The sequence below is a fragment of the Chaetodon trifascialis genome, chromosome 22, assembly GCF_039877785.1.
Source record: "Chaetodon trifascialis isolate fChaTrf1 chromosome 22, fChaTrf1.hap1, whole genome shotgun sequence".
Classification (NCBI taxonomy): domain Eukaryota; kingdom Metazoa; phylum Chordata; class Actinopteri; order Chaetodontiformes; family Chaetodontidae; genus Chaetodon; species Chaetodon trifascialis.
In genome coordinates, this window is record NC_092077.1 from 11,957,543 (window position 1) to 11,984,496 (window position 26,954).

General features: G+C 44.9%; 3 protein-coding genes across 5 annotated transcripts in view; 2 read left to right on the plus strand and 1 right to left on the minus strand.

The window, feature by feature from the left end:
- Positions 1-6,516, plus strand: part of LOC139350671 (lysine-specific demethylase RSBN1L-like) — a 34,709-nt gene extending 28,193 nt beyond the window's left edge. The window contains exons 7-10 of the mRNA XM_070992189.1: positions 640-810; positions 908-1,016; positions 1,924-4,734; positions 4,810-6,516. Coding sequence (XP_070848290.1) covers positions 640-810; positions 908-1,016; positions 1,924-3,723 — 2,080 coding nt within the window. The 3' untranslated portion in view covers positions 3,724-4,734; positions 4,810-6,516. The remainder of the gene's footprint in view (positions 1-639; positions 811-907; positions 1,017-1,923; positions 4,735-4,809) is intronic.
- Positions 6,517-8,752: 2,236 nt separating this feature from the next.
- Positions 8,753-11,136, minus strand: LOC139350579 (transmembrane protein 60-like). The gene is made up of 3 exons (XM_070992054.1): positions 10,972-11,136; positions 10,538-10,667; positions 8,753-10,237 (listed from the first exon to the last, which is right to left on the minus strand). Exons 2-3 carry the CDS (start codon positions 10,619-10,621, stop codon positions 9,920-9,922), a joined length of 402 nt encoding a protein of 133 aa, XP_070848155.1. The 5' UTR covers positions 10,622-10,667; positions 10,972-11,136; the 3' UTR covers positions 8,753-9,919.
- A 184-nt stretch (positions 11,137-11,320) lies between these two features.
- The window catches only part of LOC139350445 (protein PHTF2-like), a 40,891-nt gene continuing 25,257 nt past the window's right edge, over positions 11,321-26,954 (plus strand). For 2 of the 3 annotated variants that reach the window (XM_070991866.1, XM_070991867.1), the window contains exons 1-2: positions 11,499-11,650; positions 15,672-15,731. The gene's annotated coding sequence lies outside the window, so the exon portion shown is untranslated. Of the gene's footprint in view, positions 11,651-15,671; positions 15,732-26,954 lie in introns of all 3 variants that reach the window. The other variant, XM_070991865.1, reaches the window with a different exon arrangement.

Genomic DNA, 26,954 nt, shown 5'->3' on the forward strand with positions numbered 1-26,954 from the left:
TTGTCATTTTACAAGTAAAATTCTTAACCATTCTCCTACTCCATCTTATAAAATGTGAATTCTTGCTGATCATATTAAAGTAAATATTTTTGAGTTTTCCCATATTAATTGGGCCAAAAAAGACATAGACAATATGCCAACTCGGGCCTTGGGAAATTATTTATTTTTTGCTGAAATGTAAAGACCGAACCATTAATGAGTCATAATAATTAGTAAGAATGACCTTGGTTCATCAGTTGCAGCTCTACAGGCTCCAACACTTCCTGAACACAAGAAGAATGTTTTATTATATCCAGACTGATGCAGGTTTTCATCCTCTTTCACATCCTTTTTGCTCCACATGTCACACCTTGGCGTCTGGATTACATCAATGTCAACCAAGATAACAACAACACCAGCTGATAAAGCCGCTGTGGTACTTTTATTTTACCACAGCAGACAGGAAACAAAGCAATAAACAAAGCTGGGAAGTAGTGAGCTGCCCACTCGCCTGTAGACATTTTCCTTCTTTATTTAGACAGCAGGACAGCAGAGACGGGGGAGAAATCTCTTTGTGGATCTGCGTGGACACATCTTGTGTGTCTTTCTGCTTTTCACTCCGCTGTTTCTGAAGCCGTTTTCATTTCTGCCGGGTTGTAGCTCCACCAATGAGGTGAAGAACCTGCTGCAGTCGCTGCCCAGGACCAGCGAGCCCAGAGAGATGCTGTTTGAGGATCGAACTCGGGCCCACGCTGACCACATCGGTCAGGGCTTTGAACGTCAAACCACAGCAGCCGTGGGGGTGCTGAAGGCTGTACGGTCCGGAGGAAGGTAGGCAGCGAAGCGCCGTGTGATGTCTTTAGAAGCAGCATACGCTTACCAACAGATATCCTGTAACCTCTGTCACTCCGTCCTCCCTCGCTTTCAGCTCGGAGCCTCCTCGTGTAACCAAAGACGTCGTGTGTTTCCATGCTGGTGATTTCCCCCATGTAGTTCAGAGGCTGCAGTTGGACCTACATGAACCTCCACTATCTCAGGTTTTACGTCACACACACACATGCAGAAAGCACAGCTCACACCTCATCCTTACTATGTAGGACTTCCTCTACAGTGTTAAATTAATGTAACACTTACTCTTTAACACTGTTAGAGTGTTATCACCTCTGGCACAGACAGTTAAAATCATCTGATGTTGGGATGCTGCCACCTGGTGGAGGAAATGTTGAACTGCAGCACATTAGAGAAATCTGTCTAGTTCACTTAAAGCCAGGCATCTCTCCAAAATAAAAAGTGCTTAAAAAATTGTTTTTAAGTACACACGTTCTAACTTAACACTTTCAGTATTCAGTCCTGGTGATCGTTGGTTGGTAGTAAAGACAAATTCAGAAATGGTGAGACATACATGTACCCAGACTGTTCTCTTCTGTTCTTTTTAAAATCATTTTGATGTGATTTGTTTAAGCCGTGAAGCTCTTCTTTGTTGAGTTAAAGAGACTTTTTTCGAGTGTGGAGAATGTACCAGCACAAAAATAGCCACAGAGCAGCTCTCTCTGCTCTGGAAATGATCAAAAGGAATTTCCTAAAACCTTCAGATTACAACACATTAACTTTTGCAAAAAGGCCTTTGTGGCTGTCCTAACTTCTCTCCTACGAAGATGCTGTTAGCAATAAATAGATAAATGTAAGATCAGTGATGCTAGTTAGCATTTGTCTGGCAATATTATGATATCTGCATTTCATATTGTGTCATATTACTTTAAAATAAGATTAATTGCACGTGAAATGTAGCCTTTTGGCTTTCAGGTAGGGATTCAGGGTTTTTATGTTTGTACTAAAAGGAGAAAATAACAAGAGAAAACTTCAAAGTTGATGGAGGTTTGATTTTTGGAATCGACCTGCTCTTTTCTTTCATCTAAATCCTCCTCCCCTCCTCTGTCTCTGCAGTGTGTGCAGTGGGTGGATGATGCCAAACTAAACCAGCTGCGCCGCGAGGGCATCCGCTACGCTCGCATCCGCCTCTGCCACGATGACATCTACTTCATCCCTCGCAACGTGGTCCACCAGTTCAAGACCGTGTCGTCTGTCTGCAGCCTGGCGTGGCACGTCCGCTTAAAACAATACCACCACGGAGAGGGCGAGGAGGAGGAGGAGGAGGAGGAGGAGGAGGAGGAGGAGGAGAAGATTGAGGTGAAGGAGATGGAAATAGTGAAGGAAAAAGAGGAGGAGGAGAGGAGGAGAGAAAAGAAGGGTGAGAAAGGAGTGAAGGAGAGGGTTAAGGTGGAGGACGAAGAGGTTGACATGGCAGGAAACAGGACGTTGCCAGCTGTCAAAAATGAGGAACAACATCCACCTCTGTCGTCTCCGCCTGCTCCTTCAGTGGACTCAACCGTGAGCAGTACTGGAGACAGAGAGCAGCAGAGGGAAAATGATGGAGAGAAACCCAAGCAGGCTTCACCACCTGCAAAGATGAAAGCAGAACTTCCAGCGCCTCCTCTCTGCCAGAGTAAATCCCCTTCGCCTCTTCCTCCAGCCTCCCAGCCTCCTCATCAGGACACGAAACCCAAAGCGGCGTCATCAAAGCACCTTCATCATCAACACCATTACCATCATTCAGACAGCAGAACGACGTCTTCCAGTTCGAGTTCCTCCTCTTCTCCTAAATCACCCATCTCAAAGTCTTCCTCGTCTTCATCGCCTTCAACTGTGACTCCTCTGCACTCCTCCCATGCTGCTAGCTGTCCGTCCTCTATTTCTTCTCCGTCTCCTGTCCTGTCCACATCTTCCTCCGCCTCAGCCTCCACTACATCTTCCCTCACCAGCTCCAAACCTGCAGTGTCCACAGTCCCTCCTCCTGCCATGTCTTCGACGTCCCAGCTGCCTTCCTCCTCAAAGTCAGACCAACCGAAGAAGGGCAAAGACTCGCTTCGCCTACAGACAGATGTCCCTTCAGACGCTCGGACATGGTCGCTGCCCGAGGTCCGGGCGTCACGTGGGCCGCCTGCTGCAGATGCACAAACGCGCACCTCGCAGGTTGACACTCGGACACATGTGGGAGCTCGAGCGCCGACAGACTCTCGGACGCTCCAGGAGAAATGGACTCGCAGTGTGGACTCCGGGACGGATCCACAGATGCATCCGCCACTGGACGCCGGGCGGCAAGGGATTTACATGCAGCAATACGCGCCCCAACACCTCCCTCCTCCTCACCTCCCTCACGTGCTTCCCCCCTCTTTCCCCCCTCTGCTGCCACACTCCCATCTCCCTCACAGGCCTCAAGTCCTCCCCCCGAGTCCCTGTCTGCCCGCCCAAACTCTGAACTCCTTCCTCAGCCAGAAAGCGCCCCCCCATTCGGTCCACATAAGCCAGCTCCACCTGCACCCACCGCACCAACCTAACATCACCACGCAGTCTCAGCCGTATTACCAGCCGCCCCGAATCGCCTGCCCGTCTCAACCACACACTCCCCCCAGCAGCTCCCAGTCCCTCCCCCCTCACCTGTCTCACCATCAGCAGTACGCCAAAACCTTCTTCCCCCCTCAGCATCCCCACTTCCCCTCTCACCACTTCCTCCCTCCTCAGTCTTTCCTCACTCAACCACCAAGCTCTTACCCCCAATACCAAACCTCAGCGCCACCTTTCCCCCACCCCCCGCCCCCTCCTTGCTCCTCGCCGCCTCCCCCTCCTCCATCTCTACCACCGCCCCCTCCCCCGACGCATGAAGAGGAGCGGAAACAGATTTTATAGTAGTTTTTGTACATAGGATGCTGTTTTTAAAGGACTGTATATGTACACGGTTTTATTTTGTTGTTGTAAAGCGATGTAAAAAGGAAAGGTGGAGGAAGCCGGTGGAGCGTATCCGTTTGAACACAGTAGTTTATAAAGCAGAGTTGGACATTATTTATCCCAGACCTCTCGACTGGACTCTTTCAGATTGTACTGATGCTTTGGTTGTGCTTGCGTTCAAAAGCATTGACGATTGATTATTGTTTTTGCTTCGTTTTGGTTCAGCTTTGACTTTAAAAAGATGTTGTTCAGTGTCAAAGGTTTGAACGAGCTCCGGAGTCTGAGAAAACTGCTGTCTGGTTGTGCTTTTTTGAAGTGAGCATAACCCTCAAATGTCAGAGTATCTGTGAGCCATCAGACGTAGGAAGGAGACTTTGTGTCATATATTTATATGAAAAAGGTCGATGACCTTTTTGTGAAACTTGCAGCTAATGCTTCCATTTTTCGTGGCTTTTAACTCGAGTGTATTCTTTGTGCCCAAGACTGTTTCTGGAATAATGATGGTTGAAAAATTGTGATATTATACAATACGCGATTGCGTTGATGTAATATTTCCTCCATTATATTGTATCGATACATCTTAATACAGTATATCGCAGTACTTTTCCCTAATATTGTATTTTGAGCAATAATGCTCTGCAATAATCTGCTGCATTTAAACACAAATGCATTTCCCCATTGACCACACGGTGACAGTATTTTTATCCTGATTGATAAAAAGTCCATTGAATCATGTTCACTGAGGGTGCTTACATGTAATTAACAGGTATCTTAAGTGATTTTTCTAAACGGTTCTAGTGTTTTATTGTACAAGAATATTATGCCACTAAATAAGGAAACGCCCATGTTCTAAATCAGTATAGGAAACTACAGTATACAGCAAAGAGAGTCCAAATTTAAGGAATAGTTTGGCCTTTTTGGGAAACGTGGTCTATTTGCAGCCTTGTCGAGAGTCACTCTCATGTCTGTATGGTAAATATTAAGGCACAGCTAGCAGCCGATTAGCTTAGCTGGGGGGGCTGCTGCCAGTAGCTTCATATCACACAGTCATGAGAATAGCAACGATGAGCATCTTTCCCCAAAATGTGAAACTATTCCTTAAAAGTTTTGCTCTTCGCTTGTAGCTGTCAGCAGCAGTGGCAGAGCTCTGAGTGTAACTCTGCTGTGTTTTTCAGTGTCTGTTGGCTGTGTAACAGGGGCTCCTAATTTTGGAAACCAAGCACTTGCTGGTCAGCCAAGGAAGAATTTGACCCAGCCAAGGCCCCTACACGGATCCTTTCAGAGTCTCAGGAAAAAAAAAAAAAAGAAAAAAAACGTTCAGGACACATCCACAAATATATTGGTCTCCTAAAAAGAACAAAAACCTGATATCTTAGTTACCTCCTAATACCTGCTTCACTGATTTTAGTGGGCTGTGAAGACTTTCAGGTTCAGGGTAATTGAAATATTCTTCAGTCCGTAACGTTGTATTAGAGCTCACTATGAGTGAGCTTAAGACCTCACAGCATCTGGATAAGAAGTATAGCAATATCGTACAGATGTTGGAGGTCAGCACTTCCCAAACGTGACTCATTACCGCACTTTGTAACAATATATATATGTATACCAACCGCTGTTTAATTACAGCTGATATTATTGGAGATGCTTTACGAATCCCAGATTATGTCAGATTATTCATAATTTCAGGTTCTTCCAAGACTATTACATGAGTCATTCAGGCCTCAGCATTTTATGATACAAGTTGTTTTTATTCCTTGTGGATAAAAGCGAAGGTACACTGTCGAGAGTTCATTCCCAAAGCACTATTTATCTCTTTACCTGAAGTCCAGCTTCTCTACAGTGTGGAGCGTCCTGTTTCTTAACGTGTTTTATTTATCAAGCAGGGACTGCAGTGACCTCTTGTGTTTTAAAAGTACAATAAATTATGAACTATGAAGACTATATATATGTTTTTTCCAAATGCCGAATATCTGATTTTGAAGTCAAACTCTTCTTGTCTCAGTGCTCGTCCCACAAGCGTGGAAGATCGATGTCTTGATTTCACTATCGATATTGGAGTGCAGCCCACATGCTAATGTAGCCCACGACGTTTCCCCAGTGCCTGTCCTTAACTGTGAACTACTAAATGGTCCAGAGCCATGCAGGGAAGGAGTTCTGTCCTTTCATGGGCATTTTCAGGAGTCCCAGTTCTTGAGATTCTTCCTGGAAAATGCGAGCAAAGCCTTAAATTGGGATCTCAAGCTGCTGAATATCTGCGGCGCGAGCTGGTATGAGTCAAACTTTGCGGCTCAAAGCAGGGTTGTGTTTTTCATGCCAGCCTGAAACCTATTTGAAAATTAATAAAACCTTCCAGACAGAACTCTTCACTCTGTGGCTTTGGGGAGAGGGAGGTGATAATTAAGCACTTGATGCCAGTTGCAAGGCACTCTGCAGCTCTTTTTATGCTTTTGGGTTTCAGATGTTACAAATGAGAAAAAAAAACTGACAGGAACTTCTATATTTTTTGTACAAATGTGACAAAATTATGGTTGAAAACAAAACAAGTCTTCAGGGGCTGGCTTTGTTTTCACAGAGTTTATTTATCTCAAGGTTTTGGTCTGTTTTTTTTTTTCTTTCTATTTTGTTTCTGTGATTTTTAACTGTCAGCACTGTAGTGTACATAAGACGTTTTGTAAAGAGGAAAAACTTGTAGTGTGGTTTCTACTTCAAATATGAGCCTAGCTAATAAAAGGTTCAGTGTATGGAAAATCCTGAGTTGATGCGTCCTGGTCTGGTGGTTAAACAATGGAAAAACTTTGAAGAATTGAGAAATGTATTAATATGTATGTCTTATTGAATATATTTTCTACATCTGGGGAAGGAAAAATTTGAGGCGTAGGGATGGTTTATGGGATTTTTGACGACTAGAAGCTCTATGGAGTTTTCATGAGTGGATCCCTGTTTGTGAGCATGAGAGCATCAGCTTCACACTGCACTGATCAACAGTTGGTGGCAATACTGTGCCAACAGATGCAGAAGAAGAAGACTGCAGCCAGAGAACGTGGCTGTAAACAATACAGGATTTCAAATACTGTAAAGACTGACGTCAGAGTTCAGGAACACACAGCTTGTTATGGTGAGAAACACTGTCTGCTGTGGCCGAAATGAGGCTCCGAGAGACGCTTTAAAGCTGCAGAGCTAAGCAGAACTGCATTGTCAGATGATAATTCTCTACGATTGCAATAGAGGCTGTTGTTAATATGAAACATTGCTTTAAGGTGTAAGATTTAAGATGTTAATACCAGAAGTGTGTATTCACCATTTGGCACCAACCTCTATGTCTCAAAATGTGGTTGGTTAAAGACCAGAGAAACTATCCTCCACCTTTGTCTGATGTATACCTGCCTTTGTTTCCTCTCCCTGTGTCGCTCTTATGCAAGCCACCCACTCACTGCAGTCTGCAGCAATGAGCTCAGCAGTTTTCACCAGGCGAGATCTGAGCAGACAGCTCAAACACGCCACAGCGCAGCAGCAGCAGCAGCCGCCCCATAATTCAGGGCCGCTGTTCATCAGGTCAAACGCACCTCACAACAGCTTTTTTTCATCCTTTCGTGCTCAGCAGGAACGCCAGAGGAGCTCAGCTGACCTTCGCAGTGAGTGGGAGTGAGGCAGGAAGTCGGAGCGGAGACAAAGAAAGGGGCTTTTTCTGGAGGGAATACTCAGAAAAACCTCACTGAACTGCACGAGTGTGTTCACACACACGCACTCACTGTACGGTCTTTTCTCAAGGTCGATGTTCCATTATAACACTAATGTTGAAACGGCGGTCATCATCAGTTAAGCTGTGAAATTAATGTGGGTTTTATGACTTCTCCTGCCCCTGAAACACCGGCCAGATGATCACTGTTCCATGCTGCATTACCACTGGTGGTAGCAGAAGCCTATTCAGATAAGTTAAAGTACATTAAAATCCTAATTAAGTAGAATTACAGAAGTGTTAGCAGCAAAATATACCAGAGGCAACAAAAGTACTTGTTCTACCTCTGATATTATAGTATTAGATCATTAATAAAGATGCATCATTGTGCGCTGTGAGTAGCATTTTAATAGTTTGGAACTAGTTTAAGACTTCTATTCACTCTTACATACAATTAGGTTCAACCTGCAATCTGCTCTTTCCGAAAATGCATTTGAATAAATACACTTACTTTCCCTGCTGCATATGACTGGATTTTGTGGGACGAGTGCCAGCTGAAGTAATTTACAGTCTAGAGTGTGTTGAGGAATTCCACGCATGCCTGAATGCTCAATTAGCCGTAGCACTGCAAGCTCACTGTTATTCCACATTGCTTTGTTTAAACACAAACTTGCTTTTATTTCCTCTCTTTTCCTGCAGAGCAACCAGCTCATCTAACTCTGCTGCTACACCCACCCTGTTTCAGCCCTGTTTCTGCACAGAGGACACTCGCCTCTGTCCCTCTGATGACGGCCAGCGTTACAGGTTTGGGTCTGATTCAAGCGGTTTCCACTGTAGAAACTGGCCGCAGGCATGCTTGACGCCTCCTGGCAGAGAGCCCACTATTGTGCCTTTGTGAATCATTTCTGTCCATGCTTTGAGTTCCTAACGTCAGGACAGCGTCAGGACAGCGTCAGGACAGCTGGAGCTCTGCGGACACAAAGACTGGAAACTGGAAACACTACTGTGACACCATTAAATATTTGAACATTCAAATTCTGTTAAATACCACAATATTTTAAATCTAAAGTACACAGAAAGGACAAAGACTTCTGTGTTAGAGGAACTGAAGTCGGAACTGCTGTTGGCTCTGCGGTGGCTTCACAGTTCAATTCGGGTCATGTCCCGCCAGGATTTTCCTCCAAACCACAAAACTTTGTTTCTTGTAGTCTGTAACTATTGTGATCTTGGCGACACTTGAGTGTGAATCTCCATCATTATCACTGCTGCTTGTGCAAACTATTTTAGCATCAGAACGACTGAGACGAACAGTTTAATGTACAGAAACCATTTATTTTTATTTTTACAACACATGCATGAATTATCAAACACTTTTGATCTCAAAACACTGATTCCTTCTTATTTCTACGCAGTGCAAAACAATGCAATGAATGTATTCGAAACACTAATGGCACAAAGCAGATGTCACTCATGCGCAGTGTCAGCCGTACCATAAAGCTGGAAATATGGAACAATGACGCAACTAGAAAACTGCGGGAAGCGAGTGCTCCAATGAGCTCATGTTTACGCCTGAAAAATGAATTGTCCATATTCATCTGAACGTGAATCACTTTGGTCACAGAGTGTGATTCGTGTCTTGGACCTTTGTACCTCATGACAGCTTACTGAGCACATGATCATCTACATAGTACAAAAGAAACCTTGTGCAGTGCAGAGGAGGTGGCCTGTAGTTTAAGATTTAAGTTACTCCCCTTGTTGTTTGCATGCAGGCAAATCCAAGCTTTTGTCATGAACACCTCTAAAGGTTAACTTCTAACTTGTGAAATAATATTTGGCCGGCTCCTCTCCACAACACAGGAATGAACAGAAAAGGTGCCACACAACATTGAGATCATATGTAAGGAAATGTACACTGAGTCTGGTACCGAGAGTCGACAGTTGATGCTCTGCAGCTCAAATAAAGGAAGCGGAGTCACTGAACGCCACTCAGTTCCTGCAGTTCTTTAGAAAAGCAGCTGTGCTAGGTTTTTACATACAGTGAAAATAAACACGAGAATACTGAACATCTTGAGTTGAAAACAAAAGCAAACATTAGAGGAGGTTAATGCTTCTTCCAGTGCAGGCTTCACAGTAGTCTTATACAGTACAGTTGATCCCCTTATAGCACTTTTTGTAGAGAAAATAGAGCCATTTTTTGAGCTTTACTGATCATCTTAAATGAATGGATTGTGACGGATTTAACAGCAGCTGTTGAAGCCCTGTTGAAGCCCTTGCAGCAAACTCCACTGAGGTCTGACCACGTGATGATTTTTATTTTCACACAAAGTCTCTCATTCTTAAGATGAATACCAATGTCTGAGGCGAGGACTGGATTCCTCCCTCAGCCTTGAGAAACATAATCAGGCCAAAATGTACAAAACAAAAGCTTCAATCTCACAAAACTGTCCTCAACAATTCTGGTGTAATGACTGAACCGGACATCTAGGCCTCTCTCCTCTCAGGGAAGATATTCAGCCCCAGCTCCACCAGCGCCCCCAGTAACATGGTCCACAGTGGTATGCACACAAACGTCAGCTTCACGTCGGCCAGCTTCTCCAGCTTGGCGCACAGCGTCAGGCAGAAGCCCAGCTTGAGCAGCATGGCCGTCAGGTACCAGGCACGCAGGCGCAGGTCCGGGGAGCCGTTGCGCGGGTCGTAGCCAGGCTTGCAGCGGCCTGCCATCTTGATGGCAAGCATGAGGATGAGGATGCCGTCAAAGACCCAGACCGGGAGGAAGATGAGGAACCAGTTCCACTGCACCTGGACGAAGGAGAGGGAGAAGGTGATTGAAGGTGATTGGTGAAGTGTGGTGGGTCATTTTCTAGGTCAGGTGAGAGGTTAATGATGAATTTTATGAATTCTGAGAGTAAAATGGGACTGATTGCAGTAAAGACACTCATTATTTGCATTAAATTGACTATTTAGCTATCTCGATTGAGGTGAACCTCCTGAAGAAATACTCTTAACTGATGATGTCAGCTGATGGGATGCAGGAGCTGAGAGAAATGGGGGGACTTATCAGAACAGACTGACAGGCATTAAAAGAGGAAAAACATTCACCTTCCCGTCCAGTTTGAGTACGAGCATGATGAGGAAGACCAGGGTGAACACCCAGGTCAACAGAACCCTCTGAGCCAGAGACATCTCACTGACTGGAGACAGATCAGAGGAGGAAACCTGCAAACAGACGCTGGACAGAAGAGGTGAGGGACAGTCAGACACTCACAATCACAATCAATGGACTATTTTAGGTTGAAAAGCGATATAATAGAACACACAGCAACGTTAAAATAGCTGCTGATGGCACTTAAAAACGTGCTATTGTTAGCTACATCAAACATCATGTGGCTGCAAATAGCTGGAGTCCGTTTTAAATGAAGTTTTTTTCCATTCATCGTCAGTTAGCTCGTGTTACAATGACAGCTAGCTTTTACAGCCCAATAGCATTTAGCTAACGGTTGGTGTTTTCATTTCAAGGCAAAAACCCGACCTACTTCACTGTATTTCTAAGTCGGTGGCCTGCATGTTCGTCTCCCCTTCTGGCGCGCAACAAAATTCATACCGTTTCTTGAAATATTTCAAACAGTTATCAACAGACGTATCCGTTATCGATAACAGACGGAGGGTTGTCAGGTCCGTTATCTCTGTTTGTCCCGCCCATCCTGGAAGCCCATTGGTCCTGGTTAGGCTCCGTCTAACCGTAAAGTTTTCGCAAAAGCGCAAACTTGTTGCAGGTTCTTTCTGTGCTTTCGGGCTACGTCCACTAGAGGTAAGTAAAGTTCTTTATATTCCTCCCGACGCCTGTGTTTATACAACATGTACCGTGCCACAACACAAAAGTGCGACATTTTGCTGTATCATGTTTTTGTGCTTTTCGGTTAATTTGTTGACTGGAGTGATATGTAAGCCCGCTATCCTTTTCCTTTCCTCTTTAGTAACCGCCAGCGAGGTTTATCGGCTTACAAAAGTCATGGCGCGTTTATACGGGGCTTTACGGGCAGGGGGCTGAAGTAGTATTTTTACAGTGAAAGGGAAAAGCTACTGCTTGAAACATCGTTTAGCAGACACTCAGCATCTCTCCCAGACAGTGGACGAGGTTGGTTAGCCTGGTGCGGCGTCTATCACGTTCGGAAAGCGCATTTCGGCTGTTTGCGGGGACTCGCTGTTACGGAGGTAAGGCTGAGCGGCTGCACAGTGTGTTTGGACAGCGGTTGTCAGGATTTGAGCATTGGGGTCAGCTGTGGGGGCTCTTTGTGCCCGCCGGTAGCTTAGCTAACTATGTAGCATGATATGAGCTAGCAGGAGGAGGAGGAGGAGGAGGACAGACCGTGTGAACTGAGCCGTGAAGACTGTCTGAAAACACCGTGGCTGCATCTACATGGAGGCTAGCTAGGAGGCTTTTCACTGTCTCACAGAGCTGCACAGGTCCGACCATTTATGGAGTGAAAGGACACACAGCAGCTTGAAGTACAGACCGCTTTGCTGTAGTGCAAACGACTGTATTGACTCACTTGACTCTGATGCACTTTAAGCCGTTGTATTATACTTACTATACTCCACTCTTCTGCTGCTGTTTCTCATTTTAAACAGTTTAATCCTTCCACTTCTACCAGAGCTCTAACCATTTACGCCAACAGGGCTGCAGCTAGTTATTGTTTTCATCGTCGATTAATCGACTAGTTTTGTGGTCTGTAAGAAGTCAGAAAATGTTGAAAAACGTCCGTCAGTGTTTCCCAAAGCTCAAAATGATTTCCTCAAATGTCCTGATATTCAATTTGCTGCCCTAGAGGAGTGAAGAAACCAGAGGATATTCACATTTAAGAAGCTGGAGTTTCTTCAAAAAAAAAATACTCAAGTTGATTAGTTGATTATTAAAACAGCTAAAGGGCCAGAGGTGCCATCTTTTCGAGGTTGTGACTTTTGTTTAGCCTGTCATGCACAAAGTACACTGATCATGAAACAGAGCATTTCCTGGGTTTCTTTTGTGAGGCGGTCATCCTTAAAGTATGGATGTCAGTGAAGGCGTCTTTTTCAGATTGCTTGCTCTCACACACACCTGTGTCAGGCTCCAGGTGGTGCACCACCTTGGCTACACAGCCTCCTAAAGGAGAGCCTGCATGACAGATTAATCTGCCGATCGATGGTTTGTTTGACCTGTAAATTGTCAGGAAGTGGTGAAAAATGCAGAGGTTGGTGCTGAAGTTTTAGCTTCAGAGTCATATAAGATGAAGAAGATTTTGCATTTTAAAGCCTGGAAGCTGAACTCGCCTCCACCATGTTTCCATCACTTTTTTTGTCATGCTGTACTCGTGTCACTCCACTTTGGCTGAACCCTGTGCTCTGCTCTCGCTCTCTGCTCTCTACTCTCTCATTCTGCTGTGTAACCAGTGTGGGGTCTCTACCTATCTTGTGTCCCTGAAGTCGAAACTGTTGCAGGCTTCAGCAGGCGGTCGGGCACCCAGTTTGGCAGGCTGTCTGATTATCCAACGTGGTTTGCCTTCCAGCCAGCCTGTCTGTTCCAGGGTCTGACTAACACTGTCATCACACACCCAGATTTTCCACTGCAATCATATTGTGACCCCTAAGTTCACCTTCCTCACCACTGTGAGAGTCCTATATGAATTTGTACTGTTAGTTTATAGCCAGGACAGTCAAATAAACCTCAACGTGCATTTTTTTTGTTTGTTTATGAAATATGGATTTCCTATGAAGCAGAATACGCCCATAAAGGCTGTAGAAGCGGAACAGATGAGACTTCGTTTGAGTAAATGATAGATCCTGACACCAGGAGAAACGACCAGCTGCAGCGTCGTCTACAGCTGCAGCTGAGAGACACCAGTGTGTTTGGACTGTAGCCAATGATTTACTATGTCTGTTTCACCTGCAGGTAGTCAAGTATGCAGTCAGACATGTATGACAGCACTGCCTAATGTGACGTTTACTGTTTCTAAAGCTCAAACACATGGACTATCACTGCTGTGGTAAATCCCTACTTCCATTCAAATCACGGTCACAGTTTTGCATCTCAGGTAACATGGTGACGCTGATGCTCCAGATAAAAAATATTGTTAAAATATGGTTTTCGGTCTGGTATAAGAACCCCTGAGGTGCCCTTGAGCAAGGCACTTTAATGTAGCACAGTGGCAAACAACTGCTTGCAAGAGCACTCAGCAGAAGTCTGCAAACAGGCCCTGTGTTCGTTAGTTGTTGACAGATGGGAGGCGAGCTGCGAAATCACTGTCGCTGCATCTTGCACGTTGACGGGCGTCGTGTTACACCCAGCTGGCTCCTCCCCGGGGACTCTCTGAACACACACCTGCATGCACACACACCTCGTGGATGGGACTGAACAGGGTGCGAGTCATTTGAGACACTGATTGATCGATTGTCAGTTTGGCCAGCAGTACTTGTTAGTCAAGCAGAAGTTCTGCAGCGTTCATGACCCGAATGTTAGTCAGTGCTGTGCGGCGGTGTGTATTTTTATTTGTATGCACATGCATTTGCATACAGTGAATTGCAGTGGTTGAGTGACTGCCTGATTGAGCGTCTCAGTGTGTGTAATTGTAGCATCCACACACCCAGACTGCTGTCTATTGTCTGACGGTGCCCTCCTTTGTACCATTTGTTCAGTCTTTCTCTCTTTTTGCATATTCTCTCTCTCCGTCTGTCCGTCTCTTTGAGTAGCGCTCAGACGACGCTGTGTGCATCGTGCAGCTCGAATCTGCCTGCAGAGCTGGTTACATCATCAGCTGCAATACAGTTACATCACACACTCGACCGCCGTATCTTCTCATGAGTGGCCTGCAGCGCGGCCATATATTTCGCAGCAAGGGAGCCGTTGCAGTATTGAGTGCAAGCAGAAAGGTCACAGAGAAAGGTCAAGTGGCAGTGCAGTCACAGGAGAAGTGCCTTGTTATGAGCTCAGCTGCGCCGCGGTGGAATGACAGGTTCTGTTAATGATAACGTGGGAATTGTATGGTAGGATGAGCCATTGCTGCTCAGGTACTAAGTCTGTAAAAGCAAGTGAGATGGGAAGTCATTTTGACTGCTTCATACAGCAGGAGGCGTTCTGACAAGTCACAGTAGGAAAAAGCACAGATGTGAATAATAAAAGTAAGGATGGCTATATTCCATGTAGCTGCTTCAGTTTAGAGTCCTGGTACTGCGGTACATGCTGGCTCAGTGGGACACATGAGTAGAACACAGTCATGGTTAATATAATCGGTAACACCTGTGCTTTTCCTGCTATGACTGATGTGAAAAAGACCCATTGAGACACTTCTAGAGAGCGATAGGTCAGGCTGTGATGTGCCTCGGACAGATTCGCTTTTTCCTAATGCAGGTGTTTTGAGTTATTCTGGCTGATTAGGCGCAGCCTGCACATGCCCACACAGTCTGCAGAGGAGGTCTGATCAGCCATGGGTGTTTACAGCCTATCTTGGTTTGGGTGATCTCCATGCTAAGTGTCGCCATGTTAAGTGTTTTTAAGGCCTTGTATGGAAATGTTGTTTTCTTTTATTAATTCTGTGAAAACCTGCCGAGCATTAACACATCAGGGGTGTGCGATGTGCAACGGTTTTGCCAAATCTCTACCCGTGGCCACATTTCTACCATCGCACGGCAGAAAGCAACATATCGCCCAACCATGTAACACGGGGATGTGACGAGAGGTCATGCTGAGCAGCTTTGCCCTGAGGAGCAGTGACTTTGAGTCTCAGGTTACCTGCCTTGTTAGCCTATCATTATCAGGAATACCGTTCTGCAGGATAATTGATGGTGACAAAGAAGACATGTTGGGAATGATTATGATGATTAAAGAGAAAGATGATGATGATGGTGATGATGATGGTGGTCGGCCTCCTGACTTTCCAGAAGGGCTGCATTGTTAAAGAACCTTGACTGTTGGGATCCTTTCTGCCTGATGTTATTCATTACTGTGTGTGTGTGTGTGCGCGTGCGTGCGTGCGTGCGTGCGTGTGTGTGTGTGTGAAGCTCAGGAAGAGACACGCTGTTTTTAAGCCTCTTTATGCACACACATCATGCAGGCACCAGCCAAAACCCAAAGCCCAAATCAGACACACACACACACACACACACACACACACACACACACACACACACACACACACGCACACACGCTGCTGTCATTGCTTTGAATCTTGACCGTCTCTCTCTTTGTTGTCCAAATGTGCAGCTCCCGCCCTAATTTGGCTGTGAGGACGAAACACCAGTCAGCTGCACGGCCTAACTAGAGGTGAGTGCAGTCTGTGTGTGTGTGTGTGTTTGTGTGTTTTTGTGCATGTGCGCTCATTGTGTGTTTACTAGTGTGCAGCCTCCCCCTCCCCCCCACAACTCAACATGTTTTGTTTTTGTTACAACATTGCATGCTTCAACAACCCCTGTTCTGTTGCTGCGAGGGTGTCAGCTGTCCACACACACACACACACACACACACACACACACACACACACACACACACACACACACACACACACACACACACACACACACACACACACCCCAGTGACCCTGCTCAGGCAGCTACAGTAGTTCATGAGTACCATTCATTATGTCTGCAAGAGAAAAGGCAAAACAGGGAAAAAGGACATACTTCCCCTTTGAGGAGAGGAAAGGGCTTTTTAGAGAGTGTGTGTGTGTGTGTGTGTGTGTGTGTGTGTGTGTGTGTGTGTGTGTGTGTGTGTGTGTGTGTGTGTGTGTGTGTGTGTGCTTTTTATGACTCAGTTCTTTCAGTTCACCTCTGGTTACTGGTTTCCTATCCAATAAATGTTATCAGCTTGTCCACCAGTGTGTTGTGTTTTCACACATTTGACTAAACTGCCTCATGTGAGACACAAATATTACAAAGAATATTAAGCTTTGGAACAGATTAGAAAGATCTTTACCTGAGATGTTTTGCAAGGACGTCCCTGGATTAGGGTTTTTCAAAACCAGTTAGTGTGACATTTATGGTGCTCAATGCAAAATGTTCCTTTTGAGTCAAAGACCTCTGTGTGTACAGTTATGTTTAATCACTGTTATCTATTGAGGAAGGCACGTTTAAAGGCTGTGTGATGTAGGTGAGCTTGGATGCAAGGTTGCTTTCATTACACTATGATGATTTTTAGTGATCATTTCTGATAAGATGATTAGAAAACATCTGAGGTGTTTTGTTTGGAAGTTGCGTTTTATTTGCCGCGACGCATTTCACCTGATTTTAACCCCAAACTGGTCCGACTAATTTCGGAATCCAAGCCTTTGCTTGCGTGTTTGTCATTTCTCAGTTTATGGACGTCACAGCTGATTAATAACCGAGACGATCAATGATCCGGCTGATCTCTCACTGCTGGAATTTCTCTCACTGCTGTGTTTCACCATTACCACCATATTTCTGGTGGCTTATAAGTTCATGGGGGCTTTGTGTGTTGCTATATGATCAAGCCCTCTGTAGGTCAAGTGTTGGTGTTACTTGAGCTTGTCAGGGATTCACCCAACATGATGGAAAACCTGATCCCCCGTCCCCCCACCGCCCCTCCGTGTCACACACTCTCAGAATCCCCCTGACACCTTCAACCCCTCATCATCAATTGGGCAGCGTCGTATTTCCCACAGGCGCCCAAACACACACACACACACGCGCGCTTACTTAAAAACACACACGTGCCCCCTCGGCTCAGCTCAGAGATGTAACCTGCGCCCGTCATGAAATATAGAGCAGCCGGAGAGAGAGGGAGCGGCTAGTGTTACACATCACGAGTTCTCATGAAGGAGGTCTCCTCATGTGCCCACAGAAGCATTACACTGATAGAAACCCAGCAGTCCTGAGCTCAGAGAGCTGGAGTTCTCTGTAATTTGTCCATCTAAACACCAGCGGCGAAACCATTGTTTCACGCTCAGTTTCCATCTAAACTTGCCCGACCGCCACTCTCTGCTTTCTCAGGCCATAATTAGCAGCTTGGTTATCTCGCACCATGGATGAGGTGAACTTGTTTAAAAAGCCGTCCGTGGATCTGCTTTGTTGTGGCCGTCTGCCATGGTTTTTCTGTTGGCCGTGGCAGCCCTGAAAGCCGCCCACCTGTGAGATGTGAGCGGAGGCTTTCCGCCGAGCCTCCCTGCCTTCCACGAGGCCCGTCACATGAAGCCTCCCTCCACCTTGAATTCAAAACCTAACGTGACTCATTTCAGTTTATCCAGCCTGTAAAACCTGCTGCTGCACTCTACGTATACAGTTACACATCACAAGGTTTAGGAAACATACACTGCACTGGCTGACCTTAATGTGTTTCTCCTCTGCTCTGCTGAACTTAAGTTACTTCCCGAGAAACGGCGTCCTAGTTTTAAGGGATTGTTGAGAAAAGCGATGTGTGTTGTCAGAATACTTTTGATTCAAGTACCATCCAGCCTGAAGAGGTCATGACGGTCGATGCTTGAGAACTGTTTGATCGCTTCTCATCAAATCAGAGTGCAGTCGCGAATTATCGCACTTAATCATCTGAATCCTTCCCAATCTGGAGCTTTTAAGTTTTGATTTCCCACAGGAAATTGTTGACTGCAGGTGGTAAGCGCCCTCATCTCATGTAGGATTTGGGTCAGATCTGTAGTTGTTTATCGATGTCGCTCTTCTGTATTCATTTCTGATTACACATGAGTTCATGTTTACACCTAATCCTCAGAGCCCCCATGTGTTTATTCTACATGTGTCATCTAAAGGTTAATCTGTTAGCACGATCCTCAGCGCACAGGCCAGGGTCGACTACATTGAGACCTGCTTGCACATGACATCAATCCAATGAAACTTGGACTGCAGGCTGTGTTTACAGAGAGCAGAGAGGAGAAGCCTGGTTTGCACAGGTTGTAAAAATGTATGTGTCGCATGAGGAGCGGGGTTTGGGTTCAGAGGGTCAATTGCTTTCACGTGAATGTAAAGTGCGATCAATCAGTCGCCCACTGAGCTGAAACAGTTGCTTCAGTCATTGAACGCACACCCTTTCCTGTGTGATGTGGCGCAAACGTTCACTTTAACTCAAGGATGAGCTGAGATTTTTAGTGGGCAAAGGTCAAGGTCACCATGACCTCAACTGGTGACTTGACTGGCTGATGGAGGCGTAAAACCACAAGGTTAAGATCAGGGTTTGTCACTTAGATTATCTCAGTTGAACATCTGGTAAATTCTGCTTTTCTAATAGAGAAGAGAGGAGATAAAAAAGTCACAGAGAGATTTGATGGAGTCACAGCTTCATGAATGAGCTGCTTTAACAACTTGGAACTGGTTATTGGAAACCAGCCGTAGTCATTTGCAATAATGTGAGACATTACGAATGGAAAAAGGTGTGTGTGTGTGTTCGTCTCAGGAGCTATTAAGAGTCAAATTGAAAAAGTCAGAGGGTGGCAGGTTGCATAACCAATTAAATTAAATGTTATGAGAACCATTAAAAAAAATTCTCCTAATACACACATACACAACTACCACATACACACTAATTTTCTCTCAGGCACACTCATGAACGCACACATACTTGCCACACCCTCACTCTCAACACTCATTTAGCTGTGGTAATTGTGTGTGTGTGTGTGTGTGTGTGTGTGTTTTCTGGAAGGCGCTGACGGACCGAGAGGTTCAGATGCTTTTTCACTGACTGCGCAGACGCAGACGGACATCGACGGTAAAATGTCAAAAATGACACTAGATTCCTCATTTGTGTGTGTGTGTGTGTGTGTGTGTGTGTGTGTGTGTGTGTGTGTGTGTGTGTGTGTGTGTGTGTGTGTGTGTGTGTGTGTGTGTGTGTGTGTGTGTGTGTGTGTACGATTTCTTTACTGGACTGTGTCATCGTCTGTGCTGCTGTTGGCTGTGATGGAGTCTGCTGAAATACTGACTGCTGCTGTTTACACAGTAGGATTTAGTGGGACGCTTTGAACCCAGTTTGGGTGAATGGTGGTACCCGCGCTGGGTCAATATAGCACCGACACTCTGCCCATGGGTGTGAAAACCAATTGGTGACCAGTCACAATAACGTGTTGGGTTATAAATCAAACCAAAAAGCGTGGTTACTTTTCAAAATGTCATTTAGGGTCATCTTTTGACCCAGTGTGTGTGACTTTTGGATTTCCATTGGGTTATTGACCCATATAAATACACAGTTACTTTGACCTCGTTCACACTTTGGTCAATAGCAGAAAGGAGTGAGAGGGGGCTCAGCTGCACATGGCACAAGCAGTGTGTGTGATGATACGATGGAAACCAGCTTTGAGGCACACAATAGTACAGTCGACTGTAATAAAACTAATTTAACGTCATCAAAAGACATTTGAGGTTTTCACCGGAAAACCCCTCATATGGTTAAACACTGGTTTCATCTCTATTCTCTCTTATTATCTCTTACAAATCGAACAGGGAGATTACATGGAAATTACCACCAGTGGAATGTAACTGAGTACATTTACTGTCTTACTATGCTGCTGTATGCTTCTACTCCACGACATCTCAGAGGCAAATATTGTACTTTTCACTCCTTACAGTTGTCTGACAGCTTTAGTTACTGGTTACTTTACAGATTTTCAGAGTGTGTACTTACTGTGTACCACAGCTGGAAATCACACACACACACACACACACACACAAACAAACACAATGCATTGAAAACTCCACCTTCCTCTGCTGCTAACACTCATTCATATCAGCATTTGTACAGTAGCTGCAGGAGACATATGGCTAATTACACCAACCATTTCCTGCTCACACAAAGACACGTATGCACGCATGCACGCAAGCACACGCACACACACACAGACACAGTCACAGGCACAAAAAGCCCTCTTAAAAACTGTGGCCTACATAATACACACTGTCTTAATTGACCACTCTCTCTCTCTCTCTCTCTCTCTCTCTCTCTCTCTCTCTCTCTCTCTCTCTCTCTCTCTCTCTCTCTCTCTCTGGCCCAGTTCAGACAGACTTGGCACTGGTCTGTGTGTGTGTGTGTTTGTGTGTGCGCTACTGTGTGGTTGTTATCGAGGTTGTTAAATTCTTTGAGAGCTTTGTAATGGGGTGCATTTGTGAATGGCGCTTCTTGTCGACGTGAGTTGTACCCGGAGTCAGTGGTGTGAAAATGAGCGGAATCAACTGGGGACAAACACATGACGGCCTCAAATATATGATAGTGGGTTAGAAATGTAGGCTCAAATGAAGCAGGTTCACAGGAAAGCACTCTCCTTCAGCTGTTTTCTTTTCAAGGTCTGTGAATCCTGTGACCAGAATATACATACACTCTGTGTGTGTATGTGTGTGTTGTCTAGGCACTGTTCTCGCAAAACACGGTGTATTTTGGGAACACTGTGAATGTGTGGTTTCGGAAAAAAGCATGTAAGGAAAGATCTCCCAGCCCATTTCGTCTTGTTATGTTTTCCAGCATAAATAATAACCCAGCAGTTTACAGCTAATCCTGCCTATGAAGCCGTATTAGGCAATAGTATGTGTCTGTGTGTGTTTTTGTCTGATAATGTGCGTGAATCAGCGCTGGCATCACACCGCGGCATGATGGATGGATTTTGGGGCTTTGAACAGGGAGGATCTGCCTTTTTTTCTTATCTCTGGATGGGGAGGGCTTGCCAGAGAGTCGAGGAGTTAACAACAGGAGACGTTGCTGTTTGTGGTCCAGCCACACTAATGACGGGGCGTCATTCTCGTAGGTTTGTCTGTCTGGATAAAGGTCTGTTTTCATTCTGTCCTCGACGTGCTCGCCATTGTTGTTCTGTGGTTGTGCAATCTGACACTTTGCTCGCAGTTGTGAGCAGTTGTTGCTCTACAGTAATTCAGCGCCAAGCCATCTTAACACTGATGTTGGTCTGATCTCAAAATGTTTTACATAATCTCAAACTACAGAACCCTCATAAGAGTGAAATGTATAAACTATAGATGGGTGCACCTGAAAACCTCTTTGTTTGTTCATGTTCATTCAGAAATATCCTTTAAGGGGAATAAAAATTGAATAACAAATTAGATCTGCAAGCAATAATCATCTATCAACTAAAAATTCCAAACTTTCACTGCCTCCAGCTCCCCAAATGTGACGATTTACTGCCTTTCTCTGGTTTTTGTTATTATGAAGTGAAAATATTCTTCTCAACACGCTGCATCAGCTATTTTGTCCATTATTTATATGTGAAAGTCACCAAAATCCCTTCAAGAGAAATTCATCTTAAACTCAGATTAGTACTTAGTAGCTATATGTGCAATTGATGTGTTGACGGGCCCAGAGTGGTGAAGATGAGGGAAAAAAGTATGCCAGGAAACATCTCCCAGCCTCTTTTTTCTGATGTCATCCAGCATAAGTAAGAAGTCAGCAGTTTACAGCTAATCCTGTCTGTGAGGCTGTGTTAGGCAAGAGTAGATGTCTATGTGTGTGTGTGTGTGTGTTTGCCTCATAATGTGTGTGAATCGGTGCTGGCATCACATTGAGGCATGATGGAGGTGCAGTACGGTGTTTGCTGCCTTGCCTGGCACATAAGGCGAGCTGGCAGGGCTCTCCAGCTACGAGCACACCTGCTGGACGCAAACCTGTTTCTAACGTCTCATTGGCTGAGATCTGAAATTTGTACAATTGAGAGATGTAACCTCTCACATTTTTACCAAGGTTTTACACTTTAATCAGCTTGCAGGAGATGATTATAAGGAGATACAAAGCCTTTTCAGGTAGCTGGTAATCTGATTTCATAATATAATTAAGGAATGGGAGTTGACAGGAACAGTGGAGGTCAAGCTGAGGTCTGGACCAATAGGAAAGCTTTCAGAGTGATCTGTCAAACCCCCCTGTATGACTGCAAAAGACCCTCGTGAAGCTGTAGCAGACTCTGGAGTGGTGGTGCTCTGTTCTCCTGTGCGGCAAAGGGGTGCAGGATTTCATGAAAGGATCACCTCTCCACCTGTCAGGCACGGGGTGGATCGATCATGCTTTGGGCTTGTGTTGCAGCCAGCAGCACGGGGAACATTTCACTGGTAGAGGGAAGAATAATTCAGTTCAATAACAAAAACGCCTGGAAGCCAGCATCACTTAAACAGCATTGAATCTGCCGCGCGTGCAGGACAGCCCAATGCTGAGCATTAAACGTATATTTTAAATGAATGGCTGTTTTAAATCCCTCTGTTCTCTTTGCAGAGCTGAGTAGTTTGAGGTGAATGTGAGTTTAGGGTGGACGTGTTACACTTGTGTGTGTGTGTGTGTGTGTGTTTATTAGATATATATATATACTGTAAACTCTCCTCTGTGTTTGTTTTAACAGATGAAGTGAAGCGAATACCTTTCTTGCTTTCTCACGCTCCGTATGGTGTTTGCTCTTTACGTGCACGCCGTCCATTATTCCCGTCTGTCACCGCCTGTATCTCCACCTCTTAACTTTTCACATGAAGGCCTTTATTGACACTGTAAACCCATTGACTTGTGAAACCACTGCGCCCAAAAAGAACAAACCAGCATAGTCCAGGCTGTCTTTAAGTTCAAATATGCTTTAGCAACAAGCAGTTGTATCATATGCTGTATGTCGAGTGTGGTTCAGCAGGGGAGGATGGAGGGAGGAGTGGTGATCGTAATCGTAGACAGCAGCAGGCAAGAGACTTTCTTCCTGTTGCTAAAAATGTCTCATGCCTCCGGGGCAAAATGCACACACACACACACACACACACACACACACACACACACACACACACACGTTGAGTCACTTTAGGGACATTAAATGGACTTGCATTAATTTCCTAGAGACATACCCCAACCCCCGTGACCACAAACCAAAGAATCCGCTTTTTCCCAGTCAGCCACATAACTTTGGTCCTCAATTGGACAAGCCTGGTCTTTAGTCTGAAATGTGTCTCTGAAAGTAGGCTAAGTCAGATTACACACACACACACACACACACACACACACACACACACGTACATATACAAATGCATATACACCCACGCCTCTGCTACTTTATGAGCAGCATGCGTGCAGCATTTACGATTATGGGAACTGTGTTCTTTGCAGTTTTGTGCATCAGTCAGCTTGTGGTTTGCTCTGTGTGTTTGTGTGTGTGTGTGTGTGTGTGTGTGTGTTCTCAGTTAATACTGCTTGCAGATGCCTGCGCTTGACTTAGAAATATTCACACTTGCTTCAAGAGCAGCACATTTTCTGTCCTTCCTGCTTTTGATCTTGACACACTGCGCTTGGACTTGCTCCAGGGCGGCTTTGAACGTGACATAAACACACACTCGCACACTGCTGCTCCCTTATTTGTTTGAGATGGTGACACATGCTATTAAGTGTTGTGGTTTGGTTGTGGCCACTAGCTGTGTGGCTGTCGAGCAGTCTGCAGTTTGATCTCACGACAGTTCTGTCAAGGTAAACCGTCATCAGCCAACTCATCAAATGGCTTTTATAAAACTGGCAGGACTTGCAAGTAGAGGTCTTCATGAGTCCAGAAATTCATGCCCAAACCCAAAAAGACCAGGAACCAGCATCAAATTCACAGCTGGTAGCTATTAACAAGTTAATCGTGCCATCTCCTCTGTACCTGGCTGGCTGTGATGCATTATCCAGCCTCCTTGCAAAGGATGAAATACATTTACGTTTTCTGTTATTCCTCCCTTGCCGATTGAAACATCATGACTAATCCACTCATTATTTTAGCCGCTGTCACGTTGACGGATGACAAACATGACTCAGCTTTTCAGTCTTGTTGCATCAAGCAAAATGAATATAACTTCTACTGTTTTCAGCTGAAAGAACAATTGCTGGTACCTTGCCTTGACATCTATAAGCATGTTTAGATGTAATTTCATCAAAAAGGATGACACGTAATGATTTGGAAATGCGAGCATCAGGGAAGGACTACCCAGCAGACTGATTCTGGCAGCACAGACAAGCCTTCACATGCAAAGCAGGCTGTCTTAACTTTGCAAATTAAAGGTTCAAACTGAACATTTCATGGGACTGAGTAATATTTCCTGATAACCAAAAGAGCCAAAGAGAAAACAGAAAGCTCCCACTGCCCCCTGAGTCTGCCTGGCCTGCAGCCGCTGCCCTCCATCACTCTCCATCTATCTGCGCCTCCATCCCTCCCACTCACACAGCAGGACAACGCTGCACTTACATAACACAGAAACAGAAAAGAGACACAGAGACTGAAAGACAGAGGGGGAAGGAAGAGAGGCAGAGAGAAGAGGGAAGGAGGGCGGCTAACCACCAGGCGTCCATGCTTTCCACTTTACAGCTTCTTTTAAACAACATCATCTTCCTCTTGCACCTTCACCCACCGGAGGAGGTTTCTACTTTAATGTTTTAACCTACATCATTAGTCACAGTCAACATAGTTACAGCCCTCATATGCATTCTGAGTATGCTTCAGTTCAGATCTTCTCAGATGTTCACATAAAGCTGTTTTAAATGAGGGAACATTAGCTCCTTATTGTTGCTCACAGTGTCACTTTTGAAGCTCCGGATTGTTGACGTGGATCCATTAACACTGTCTGCTCCGGCGCCCACAACAAACAAGCTCTCGTCACCTCCATCACCAGGAGATCCTGTTTCAAAGACGACCTCCTGGAATAACACACTGACTGTACCACTGACACACTGCAGGCCTAATGCACACTCTGAGCAAAGATCACAGATGAATGCCAGCTCTCTGTGATCTTCCATCATCAGTGACCCAGATGTTAGAAATAGAACAGAAAGCCTTTACTGTCTTTGTACTGAATACTATGTAATTAGATGCACTACTCCTTATCAGCACAATGAAAAGCCACAAAAGAGTTACAGCACAACCCAAGCAAACAAACATCCACAGTCGACATCACCGTCTCTAAATAAGCTGTGTGAATCAATGCAGTGTCATTTTGCTCTTGAATAAATGTCCTCAATGTTTTGGTAGAACTATAATTATTGCACTAGAAACACAGTCATAATGTTGGTAGAGCAGAATTCGTTTTTCCCATGTGCAGTAAGAAACAGCAAATAATGGTCCTAGTCATTTATGTGCTAACTAGTGCTGTCAAATATTTCACATTATTAACGCGTTAACGCAAATCAATTTTAACAACGTAATTTTTTATCGTGAGATTAGTGCTCTTTGTGACCTAGTGAACTTGTAGTTTTTTTATAAGCTGTGGCCACTGCTAGTAACGTAAGAAAAACTACAGGATCCGATTGTAAACCGGAAACAAAACAATAGGCACGCCCCCCGCACTTGTTTGGTCTTGTCTGCTCGCTAGCTGTAAAAAAGTAGGCTACCAGTTTGTGTGGATGTCAAGCGCGAAACGGCAAAATGGATGCGAACAAGATTCAGTTATCTGTGCGTATTGTTGGTGTGAACTGAATTATCACCGTAGCACATCCAGTCTGAAATAACATTTGATGACCAAACACACGACGAATGCGAATTCTCCGCTGCCTCCTTGTCAAAACCAGGTGACAATGGATGGCTTTCAACAGAGGCATATGGATGCTGTAATGTTCAAAGGAAACTTAAGAAAGGAAAGTTTAAGCCATGTTTTAACTGCACTATAGGCTGAGTCCTAGTTTACAATGATGTGCACTTTGTAACTTTATCTTGTATCACCCTGTTTTGATCCCTTAGAAAGGGTTGTTGAAGGGGCTTTTTTGTAACCAAGTATTTATTTTTTTGTCATCTGTTTATTGACAGTATTAAATTGTGTGAGATTTGATTCATTCAAATGTGAATGACTGCTCAAAGTGAGAGTGTTAGTGTGAAATTTAACACTACACGCTGTTGTTTTCAATAAAAAAAACATTTACACAAAGCAAGCCTATCCACTTTTCCATGAAAAGGTGCGATTCATTTGCGATTAATCGCGAGTTAACTGTGACATTCGTGCGATTAATCGCGATTAAATATTTTAATTGATTGACAGCACTAGTGCTTACGTTTGGAACTTCAGCTCGTGTGGCAAAAATTAGCGAGTGCACCTGGGTGTCAACTTTTCTGTCACTGCCAGTCGGAGCCTGTGACGACTGCAGAGTCATTTCGCTCAGAGTTTCATCCAGGTGTATGTAGGAAGGCTTGCAGGAAGTCAAGCAGTTTGCAGACAGGTATGTCTGGAATGACTGCACTGAACGGCGAGCTATAGTTTGTGAAGAGCGTACTTGCATAACTGCCCTGATGTTCTAAGTGGCTCAGCGGGGGGGTGAAGAGCTATGATGCCATGGTGTCTTCAGCGGACTTATTTGCTCTGTAAGCAAACTGGTGTGCACCAAAGTTGGGAGGGAGGCCGGCTTTGATGTGCTGTCTGACTGGTCTCTCTGTAGACATAATGTGCTTGACAAAACTCGACAAACAAAAACACACAGAAGGCGCCAAATTGTAGAAGCATCAGCATCTGTGCACGCCGTCATCTTACAGGACTCCTGATAGATGATGAGTACTGATAATCAAGTCAAATGATTACATCCACATTGACACACAGTTAATGCATTTTGCCACTTCCTTATTGTGA